Here is an 11,205-nt window from a genome sequence, read left to right on the forward strand (position 1 = left end):
CAAGGCCGCGTCCACTGGTCTCGACTGCACTACCCCTGCGGTCTGATCATCATCACTACAATAATAGGGGCTGCGGGTGTCGAGGGGACCCAGACGATGCCATCCTGGTCACATAATCACCACTGTGGTGGCTGGCACGCGCTGTGCACCCCCAGCCCCTCACCTTCAGGCCAAGTCACCGATCTAAGCTGCGTCCATTACATACTTTCACCCAGAGGGAGTACTCTTACTAACCCAACTGAGGACAGAGAGTCCGGAGTGATGAAGGAAATTGCCCCAAGTGGGGAGCCGGCGTCGGAACCCAGGCGGGCCAGCTGCAGAAGCCGGGCTCTCCGTCGCCTCATTATCTTGTGTGTTTCGATGGCGGATGTGTGAACTTCAGCGCCGCACCGCGCAACCCCGCGGCCGGACAGGCGGCGCGGGGACCCGGGACCCCGCGCGGAGAGTCCGCCCTGGGAGCCGGGCAGGCCCCCGGAGCCCGGGTGGGTGCTGGGCCAGGGGCGTCGGGGATCGGGGGGCGCGCAGCCGCAGCCTGCGGGGGGCCGCGGAAGGTGGAGGCGCACTCCTAGACCAGCAGGTGGCTTTGCCCAGGCGGCCGGGCGTGAAGGGCCGGGTGCTGAACCCTCCATCAGACGCGGCGGCGAAGGCGTTAGCCCTGGCCTCTCGGAGCCGGGGGCCCTCTCACCCCACCCCACCCGAGCCGCGGGGAGCCCCGGGCACCCCGCGCGGCTCGGCCCGGAGCCCTGCAGTTTCCGGGCGCCCACCCGCGGCTCCCCTCTGGGGCAGCGAGCAGGGCCTGGCCGGGGCGGAGCTGCGGCGTCCGGGGGCTGGCTGCCTGCCCCCTGCGGTCTTCTGCCAGGGCCCGGGCGCGACGAGGGACCTCCCCCGCGCCCTCCCGACGGCCCCCGCCGGGCCTTAAAAGCCTGCCCCGGGGCGGCTGGAGGCGCGGAGACCTGGGCGCCCCAGCCCCGACAGCCCGCCCGAGGAGTCCCATGGCCGGTAAGTGCCCCCGCCCCACCCTCGCCACCAGTGCGGCGCCCGGGCCCCTCGGCCCCCAGTGGCCGCCCCCTGCCTCGCCCCGCCTGCCCCGCTGGGGCGCAGTCCGCACCCTGCATGTGGCTCCTAGCGCGGGGCGGAGTGAAGGGGAGAATGAGACCCTCTCCTCTCAGAGGGTTGTGGGTCAGGAAGGATGGGGACCCCGCCTTCTCACCAGTCCCCTCGGTCCAGACCCCAGAGCCCGGGGAAGCCCCTTGTCCTCACGTGACCCGAAAGAGGCACCTTCTTCGCCCATCGAGGGCAGGCAGCCGGCGCCTGGGAACGACCGTGCCAGGGTTCTCAGGGGGCGCTGAACGCGAGTGGATCCGGCCAGGCCCCCGCAAATGACGGGGTGCGGGCAGCGAAGGGTCCTTGTGTCTCTGTTTCTCACATGGCCCTCTCCTCATCCACACTCCCTTCTGTAGTCTTCAACTGACTCCCCTAAGTGGGTTCATCTTAATAGAGGGTTGAGGAAGGGATTGGGTTTTAGAGAAGGTTACAGAATTCAAACATGAGTCCAGCCTCTCAGCAGGTTCCAAGACCCCAGAGGATAGGGCTAGGAATGCAAACCAGGGCATCATCCCTTCCTGGGCTTTCCTTAAGTACATGATGCCCCCACACTCAGGCTTACTCTCAGCCTGAACAGGAACCCAGGGAAGATAAAGGTTCTGGTAAGAGCAGATTGAATGTCTAATCAGGAGCACAAGAAAATGGTTCATGGCTGCTTTCCAAAGAAACAGGAAGCCTGCTTCTGTGTCACTCCCGGGATCCAACCCAGGGGCTGGGGTTGCTGCCCAAAATCGGCCCCCCAGCAGGCCAGTGATGTGAGGGGGAGTGGCTTTCCCCAGGCATCACAGTCCTGGTGGTCTCTGCCCCCCAGAGCAGGTGGCCCTGGTCATTGGGGGCCTCGCTGGGGGGCTGCTGCCACTCCTGCTGCTCATCTGGGTGAGCTGCTGTCTCTGGAAGAAGCTTCGTGCCACGTTCACCTATGAGGAGCTGCCGGGGAGCACCGCTGCCTCCGGCATTCAGTGGGGCAAGCTCTACCCACCACGTGCCGGGACCCATCCAAGCAGGTGAGGCAGGATGTGGGGCCAAGCAAGCTCCTGGCCTTGCTTAGGGCCCTCCCTGTAGAATTTCCCTTGGAGTAGGGTGCAAAAGGGAGGTCTGTTTATGGAGCGCCTCCTCTGTGCTACAAAGAAACCCCAGAATCATCACTACGAGCAATGGGGCAGGCATGATGAGGCTCATTTTCCAGATAAGGAAAGACATCCGTGACAGGTCCAAGGAGCAGGACTAGTAAGTGCCAGAACAAGCATCAGAGTCCAGGCAGAGTGACTCCAGAAGCAGGGCTCCTTCAGCAAGTCTCCGCTGGCTGCAGACAGACAGAGGTGTTGGCTTTGCGGGGGGGGGGGGCGGGGGGCCCAGAAAATGACGCTCTTGCCTCCTCCTGGCTCCTACTGGCTTTTCTTCCTGCAGCCTCTGGCACTCAACCCCTATGGGCTGAGCGCACTGAGGCCACATCGTTCACTTGCCACCAACACATGTGTCATCTCCCCACCTCGGAACAGGCCCACAGGTGTGCCATTCGTGGTGCCCCCTTCCCTCCAAGACCGAGACTGGGTACCCCTACACCGTGGAGAGTGGGCCCAGGCCCCACGGGACCCCTGCCTCGCCCCGGAGCCCATGCCCCACACCTCCAGCGGCAGCTTTGGTGAGTGCTCCTGCCAGAGCCCGCCTGGGCTCAGGCTCTGTTCAGGCCAGGGCGGGCCCATTTGCTTTCATGGGCCTGGCTCTGGAAAACAGCCTGGACTAGCAGCCCCCCAGTGAGGCCCCCAATTACCAGGTCCACTTGTTCTAGGGGCAGAGACCACCATGGCTGTGATGCCTAGGGAAAGCCCACACCACTGGCCTCCTGAAGGCAGAATTTGGGCAGTAACCCCACCCCCTAGGTTGGACCCCAGGAGTGAACAGAAGCAAGAGTGTTGCTGGCTGGGCTCTGCTGGTTCTCAGCGGTAAAGCCATTTCCCTTGGGATCCCAGGGCTCCGGGCAGAGTCTTCTGGTTTCCCTTGGAAAGAGTTGCCCAGTGACCACTCCTTCAAGGTACTTGGGTTTACCGAATGCCTGCTGCACCCCCAGCTTGTGCCAGATATGGCCTCAGGTGCCGTTGTGGAGTTAGACCTCACCATGCCTCTGTGGGGGAAGAGATCTTCACCCCATTTTATACATTCATAAACGGAGGCTCAGAAAGTTAACAGTGCCCTGCTCAAGGGCACAGAGGCAGTAAGCAACAGATCTGGGATTGGAACCCAGAACGCTCAGTGGGTTCTGTTCTAGGTTGATAGGTTGGCTGATGGTAGGAGCTGGGCACACAGCTTTCTGCCCACCTCTTTGCTCTGAAGACCTCCCAAGATACCTTCCCAGGAACCACCCAATGATCAGCTAGTCCCAGGCATATACCCTTCTAATTTGAAGAGGAAGAAAAGAGGCAGCACTTTATCACTGAGACATCCTCTGGACCCCATAGACAGGAGCCAGGCCAGGTGCTGGGCACCCCCCAAGCAGGCCCTGACCTAGGGGCTGGGGTTAAATGAATACTGGGCACTCTGCTGGGAGCCTCAGAGCGGAGCAGACCTGGCTATGTCATGCCTTAGTGTTGGCAGGCTTCCTGGAGGAGTTGCTCTAGAGAGAGGGGCTGTGCTCCGTCTGGAGAAGGGCATGGGGAAGATGCAGTCAGGAGAAGTCAGTGAACTGCTTGCTGGAGGCTCAGTCAAGAAGAGATGGGTTGGGGGCAAGGGTGGTGAAGCCCAGAGCTTGCTGTCCCCCACGTCCCTCCCCTGTGTTGTAGGAAATACAGGCATGATGGGGACCATCAACCCAGAGCTATACAAGTTCCTGGAGGACAAGAGTGAGACTGACTTCCCCGAGGGCTGCCTGGGGCGGCTGTGGTTCTCCGTGGAATACCAGCAGGAAGCTGAGCGGCTGCTGGTGGGCTTGATCAAGGCACAAAGGCTGCAAGCCCCCTCGGAGACCTGCAACCCCCTGGTGAAGCTCCATCTGCTGCCCGACGAGCGGCGCTTCCTCCAGTCCAAGACCAAACGCAAAACCTCCAACCCACAGTTTGACGAGCACTTCATCTTCCAGGTACGACCTCTGGAGCAGACAGGGTCTGGCCTCCAGGGAAAGAACAGATATTGTGCAGGTAAGCCCCAGCCTCCTGTGACGGCCAGGACCCTGCAGCCCCCCAAGGCCCCTACTGCCACCAGCTCTGCTTTACCTGTCTGCCAGGTCAGGGTCTGCAAGAGCCCGGAGCCCTGATGGTGCAGGTAGGGGCGAGACCAGGGAGGTGAGGGTGTAGAGAGCTGGGCTTCCTCTGTCAGGGAGAGAAAGAGAAAACACATTCTTAGAACACCTACTGAATGCCAGGCTCTGGCCCATGGGGCTCTGGAGAATCAGTCCAAAGCCCTGGAGCACTAGGGGGTTTCTGGCAAGGTGATCCCTGGAGCCAGGGCAGGAACTCGCCTAGCCTGTCGGAGGCCAGCGCAGGCCCCAAGAGCAGTGGTGCCACAGGTGGTGCCTTGGCTGCCCCGAGGACAGACAGGCTCGGGGTCTGGCGGTACAGAGTCTGTCAGGGCACTGAGCCAAGCCCACAGGGGCCTAGGAGCCTGAGCAGGTGACTGGGGGCCCTTATGGGAAACCAGCCATCAAGAGCTGCCTTGAGGCCCTGGACAAACATTTTCAAGAGCCGGGCAGCCGGCTGACTGGCCAGGTAAGGAGAGACCATTCAGCATCCGGGAAGAGTGTGATTGCTGAGGCCAGAGCCCTAATTCTTTGCCTTCTTCTGGGCCCGAGAGCTGGAGCTGAAAAGAGAGCTGGCATGGGGCCCAGCTCCCGGCACTTTTGCTGAGGGTCAAGGCTGTGGGAATTCACAGGTGACCTTGCTTTTCTCAGGACATGAAGATCCAAGGCATGTAGTCGTGCTGCCCAGCGTGGCTGCACGTCATGCTCACAAACTTATTTCTGTGTACTCATCACTTCCCTGCCCTGTCCCCACCCCAACTTGATCCTAGCCTCTCTGAGCTTTATGGGTGAAGGGGAAGGAGATGAGAAAGAGAAGAAAATCTAGGATGCCTGGGTTTGAGGGCTGCAGGTCCCTGGCTGAGCCACCTCTCACCAAAAGCTCCTGTGTCCAGAACAGCATGCCACACCCTCCCATCCCCTGTCTTGACGCCAGACCCTCATCTCTCCCAGGTGTCCAGCAAGAGCATCACACAGAGGGTACTCAGGTTCTCCGTGTACCACGTGGACAGGCAGAGGAAGCACCAGCTCCTGGGCCAGGTGTTCTTCCCCCTGAGAAATGAGACTCTGGCAGGTGACTGCCCATGCATCATCTGGAGAGACCTGGAGGCCGAGAGCAAGGAGGTAAAGGTCAAGGTCACCCGGCATATACCGCTGTATGTCAGACTACCGTGGGCAGCCAGTAGTGTGGCGCAGCGCCTACTGGCCGGCATCAGCCCAAGCAAGTGTGACTCGGGGTCAGGGTCCTGGGCTGCAGCTGCACGGGACTGGGGGCAGGGTAGAGCTGCTCCTGGGCAAGGAAGGACCGCCTGAGGTTCTTTTGCCCTGGAGACCAGATTACCTGGAGCAACTTGATTCCCATCCAGACCAGACACCTGTGAAAGGTGACACCCCAAATGGACCAGCCAAGGAAAATACTTACCCTCTCTTCTCCTGACCCTCCCCACCCCAAGAGGACCCAGGCAGCTTGGAATAGGCTTTGGAATCCCCTAGACTGGGTTTGAACCCTCAGCTCTGACCCTCACTACTATGTGATCTTCAGCAAGGCCCTTCGACTGTCCAGACCTCAGTTTACCCATCTGTAAAATGCCGGTGGGCTGAAAGGAGAAACCGTGGGTGTGTCACCCCGTACCAGTGCCCGACTGCTGGGAGGAGGGAGGAAGGCTGTCGGGAAGGTCCCATGGCTCCTCCAGCACCTGCTGAGTGACAAGGGTGCTTTCCCCCGGGCCTCTCCAGCCTCCCTCCGAGTTTGGAGACCTGCAGTTCTGTCTCAGCTACAATGACTGCCTGTGTCGCCTGACCGTGGTTGTACTGCGAGCCAAGGGCCTCCGGCTCCAGGAGGACCCGAGTTTCGTCAGTAAGTTTTCCTTCTCAGGGCAGGCCCTGTCCTGTGAGCCTGGGGCCTGGGGCTGGAGTCTGACCCTTCCCTCTGGCCCTCCAGTTTCTGCCTGCATATGGCCCACCACGGAGTGCTCACTATCCCCTGTGATGTGGGAAGCCACTTCCTTCTACTGAACCCAAGACTGAATCCCCTTGGCCTCCACCAAGACCCCTAAGATGCCTGAGACCAAGTCTGCCCCTCCCAGGGCAGTGTCTCGGCTCCTTGAACGGTGCTGTCCTTCTGCCTACACCTCTGTCCTTCCATGAAGGGGTCCAGTTCCTCCAGGGCTAAGCCCCTTGCCCCACCACCCCCAGGGAGGGCTCCCTGTACATGAGGCAGGACGCTCGGCTGAAAGAAGACGCATCGCAGGCCGGCAGGGAGCATGGTGCCCTGCTTCCTCTGGCCTCCCAGAACGCAGCAGGTGGAGGAGTGGAGCCGAAACATCCTGCCCTTATGTGCACCACCCCCCGTCCCCCCACCTCCGCCGCAAGGTGGTAGCTATCTGCCGCCTCTGCATCTCCACATCTGGGTCACTGGAAGCAAGTTGTCATTCAACCTTCTACTGTGGATCCAAAACCCATGTGAGCCCCACCCCAAAAAAACTTGGTCCTCTGAAGGAGAAGGGGTTTGAGGTGCCCCAGGGAGCCTGAGCACTCAGCAGGCAGGGCCCCTCCCCACCAATGGGAGGGATGGGCGTGTGGTGTGGTGCCAGGCTCTGGGAAACAAGGGCCAGCCGAGCCGTGGATGCACTCAGGAGACACAGAGGAAGGAAGAGGAAGGGAGGGAGCCAAGTGTTTCCTTGGGCGGCGTAAGCCCACACACTAATCAACCCTGTTTCCTCTTGCAATGCCCTCTGGCCGCAGCAGCTGGGAGAAATGGGGTCCTGGCGCCCAGGGTGGGCGTGTGCCCTCCCAGCCAGACCTCCCACGGGCCAGAGGCTGGACTCTGCCTGCCCCTCCCAGCCCACGGTCCGCACTGCCCCTTAGGTGTGTTTGTCAAAGTGTCTCTGATGAACCACAACAAGTTTGTCAAGTGCAAGAAGACTTCAGCTGTGCTGGGCTCCGCCAACCCCGTGTACAGCGAGACTTTCAGCTTCAGGGCCAACCCCGCGGAGCTGGACACGGCCAGCCTCAGCCTGACAGTGGTGCAGAGCGCCAGAGGGGAGAGTAAGGCCGCCCCCCAACCCCCGGGCTGTGGGGGAAATGGGCAAAGGAGGAGCATTCAGGTAGTATGGACCCACAGAGAGAGGTTTCTGTTCTCTGCCTAGGGAAACTAGAACTCCTCTGAGTTCAGGCTGAGATACCTGCCCAAGGACACAGAGCTTGCTAGCAGGAGAGCCGGGATTCACGCCCCGCTTTGTTCCAGTTTGACTTTCCGTGGCACCGTACGGAGAGGTTAAAGGGTGGCTTCTGCCACCCACTCCTGGAGCAAGCCACCAGAGAGTTTGGGAGGCGGCCTGGCTGCCGGCCACGAGCCAAGTGACCTGATGCTGAGGGTTGTTGTGTGCCCTACCTTGCCTCATACCTTCCAGACAAAACTTTAGGGTCTGGGTGAGGTTCAGGGCGGTGACAGGACACCCTGTGTCCACTCGCAGCATCTGGGGGAGCAGAGCCATCGGGCTAGCTGGCCTCAAGGACCAGAGCTTCCGGCCCTTCTCCACCATGGCACTTGGTGGGAGAAAATTGTTGAATATTCCCTCTGAACATACAGTGGGCTGATGGAAGAGGGCTTCTTTCTTGAGGGGCCCCTTTCTCCCTCAGCTCTTTGACGTGAGGTTGGCTTAAGAGTGGATGACCCCAAAGGGCTGGCTCTCCACCTGGGCACCCTCTCCCCCTATCTCCAATTCCAGAGCAAAGCCAGGATCCCTTTGGGGGCTGTCAGCTCGAGCTTAAAGAGGGAGGGGGCTGGCTCCATCCTTTGAGAGGAGGAGTAAGAGAGAGAAATGAAGGCCCTGGGGGTGTTGCCGAGCTGAGGTGGTTTCTGTGCTCCAGAGAATGATGGTGTTTTTCCCTCCCCCACAGACAGCCACCAGCTGGGCCGGGTTGTGGTGGGCCCCTACATGTACACCAGAGGCAGACAGCTGGAGCACTGGAATGAGATGCTCAGCAAGCCCAAGGAGCTGGTGAAGCGCTGGCATGCACTCTGTCCAACCCCTGAGCCCTGACTCGGCTGGGACCTCCGATCTGCCTCCAGAGTTTGCCCTCTCCCACGGCAGCCACAGGCCTGGACACTCTGGCCAGCATCCCACTGGGCTGCCAGGCCAGCCTGAGCCGGGGCAGTGTGCATGCTGATGTGCAGGAGAGAAGAGGGGACGAGAGAGCCCCAGCCAGGTCAGCAGCATGGCTGGCTGCCACCTGCCAGCCTCCGAGACCCTCCCAACTCACTCCATCCTCCTCCACCTGTGGGGCTGCCTGGGCTGCAAATCCCAACCCCTGGTCAGCACAGTCTCCGGCTGGACTGGAATCTCAGGCTTCAGTGATAGCATAGCTGTGTGTGCTGAGCAGAGACCCGGGCTCCACCATCCCAGAAAGCTGACGGCAGGTCGGCGCTGGACCCGCACCACGTCTCAGCTGTGGTTTCCCTAACTTTCACCTGGCAGAGAAAACAAACTGCTCTGGGGGCATCATGGGGGACCAGGGGGGCCCAAAGCACTGATTTTAGCCAGTCCACAATAAATAGCACAGACTGAAAATTGGGTTGGGGTTGGGCGTGTTGGTATGGAACAGCCCCCAGACGCCTGGCGGCACAGCATGCCCATGGCTCAGGAGAGAAAGCTCTCCCAGATCGACACCCGCCGGCTTCAGGAGCTGGGAAAGAACACTGGGAGCAGTCCGCCCAGGTACTAAGGGGTGGACAGGTTCTCGGCTTCCGCTCCCTGTGCTAGGTGGGGAGGCCCTCACCTGTGTTGGGTCCCTCCCAGGGCTATGTCACATCCTGCCCATGGCCCATCCTCCCCAGAGCCCAAGCCTCATGCCCCTGGTTTTACTGGTGTTCTACTGTTCTCTGTGGTCTCCCTGGTTGACAGTGTTCAGCTCTTGGGACTCACTTTGGGCAGGAAATGGTGAGAGCATGCAGCCAAAGCGCAGCCCACAGGGCCGAGAGCTTTTCCTGTAAACCTAGTGATTTCCTTAGGGTGACTGTGTTGTGGCAGGTGTCTGTGTAAAGTTCATTAAGTTGAGAGTTCCCACAAATCACAGTCATCACCTCCCCATGACACTGTAATGAGCCTTCATTGTGCTTGTCACTGTTACTTAACAGGCAGTTTGTATTTTCACCCAAATGCTTTTGAACTTGCAGGGTCAATACTTTATGACTGTATACCTGGAACAAACTTCAAACCAGTCTCTTTTCTTATGCAGTGAAGCAACTTCAGCAAAACAAAGTAGTGATCATTATACTAGGTCTGTGCCTCTTTGACTTCACTTCTGATCTCTGTCAATGCGCAAAGCCAAGCTTTACCTGGCAGTGGTCCGTACAGACAGAATATCTTGTGTTTGCTTTTTCTCACGTATTTCACACACACATTCCAACAAAGCCCATGCTCCGGTCATTTATAAGAGCATCATAGCACACACATCCTCTGTACGTTGGTCTAGCAGGCTACTAAACTGGAACTGTTTCCACGTCACCTGGGTCCCCGAGACAAGAGATGCCAACCACCCCCACATTTCAAGGTGACGTTCATGCCTATCCGTGGCCTTTCCAGGGCCACTTGGAAAGGTTGGTAAGTGTCCCCTTTGCAGGACAGAGTGCACTGATGTGTCTGACTCACAGCTGAAAAATCTCAGTGGCAAGAGACTGACAGTCTCTCTGCTCTGATGGAGAGGAAGAAGGGGTTGCTGTATTGGGCTGAAATGTCTACAGACACGGTCAGAGCAAAAAATACACAAGTGTTTCCAATGGACCAGAGAGAGCTGGCCTGAGTTGTCTCGATCCTGTCCACCAGGTGATCCCTGCATTTCCACTCTGCATTTCCACAAAGCATTTTAGAATCAGTTTATCAATTACCACACCAAAAAAGTGCTGGAGTTTGACCAGATTTTCATTGAGTATACAGACCAGTTTGGGAGCCATTTTATATCCCTACAATATTGAATCTTCAATCCATTAACATAGTATATCCCTCCGTTTCCTTTGGTCAATCTCTCTTTACCTCCAATTTTTAATGGTATTGATATCAATCATCTAAATTCCACATATACCTTACACCTAGCAAGACATTACTATTATTACTGTGTTCAGTCATATTCATTTATATTCACCCACAGAGTTGTTCTTTCTTTTGTTTTTCATTCTTTCTTGCATTTCTGGGATTCTACCTGAGATCATATTCTTCCTACTTGAACTCTTTTTAGTATTTCTTTTAGTGCAGATCTGCTCACAGCGCATTTTCCTAGTTTTTGAAGAAATGTCTATTTCAAATTCATTTTTAAAGGATTTTTTTGTGGAAATAGAATTCTGGGTTGACATTTTCTGTCTGAAGTTTAAAAATGGTGTTCATTGTCTTTTTACTTCCATCATTTCTGTTGACGAGTGAGTTATCAAATGCTATTGTTTCTCCTTGGAAAGTAATGCATCTCCCTCTCCTTCCCACACTTAGCTACTTTTAATATTTTCTCTTAATCTTTGGTTATCAGCAATTTGAGTATGGTATACCTTAGGCAATTTTCCTTTTTTTTTTAGTTTTTTTTTAAGATTTTATTTATTTATTTTGACAGAGAGAGAGAGAGGGAACACAAGCAGGGGGAGTGGGAGAGGGAGAAGCAGACTCCCTGCTGAGTAGGGAGCCCGACGCAGGGCTCGATCCCAGGACCCCGGGATCATGACCTGAGCCGAAGGCAGACGCTTAACGACTGAGCGACCCAGGCGCCCAGGCAATTTTCCTTTTATTTATCCACCCTGGGAGTAATAAAGCTTCATCAGTTTTGGAAAATTCTCAGCCCGTATTTCTTCAGATATGATTTCTGCCCCTTCTTCCTCTCCTCTTCATCTG

At 57.6% G+C, this 11,205-nt stretch overlaps 1 protein-coding gene across 1 annotated transcript; it reads left to right on the forward strand.

The window, feature by feature from the left end:
- The first annotated feature begins 367 nt into the window (after positions 1-367).
- Positions 368-8,376, forward strand: LOC114205299 (synaptotagmin-15-like). The gene is given in 10 exon segments (XM_088019884.1): positions 368-818; positions 860-999; positions 1,814-1,883; positions 1,886-2,108; positions 2,604-2,746; positions 3,882-4,177; positions 5,285-5,455; positions 6,068-6,188; positions 7,199-7,378; positions 8,234-8,376. Coding segments are annotated over 10 exon segments (1,938 nt in total).
- The last annotated feature ends 2,829 nt before the right edge of the window (positions 8,377-11,205 follow it).

Source organism: Eumetopias jubatus, unplaced genomic scaffold, assembly GCF_037043125.1.
Source record: "Eumetopias jubatus isolate StellerSeaLion01/CBP00866 unplaced genomic scaffold, mEumJub1_p1.0 scaffold_17, whole genome shotgun sequence".
Lineage (NCBI taxonomy): Eukaryota > Metazoa > Chordata > Mammalia > Carnivora > Otariidae > Eumetopias > Eumetopias jubatus.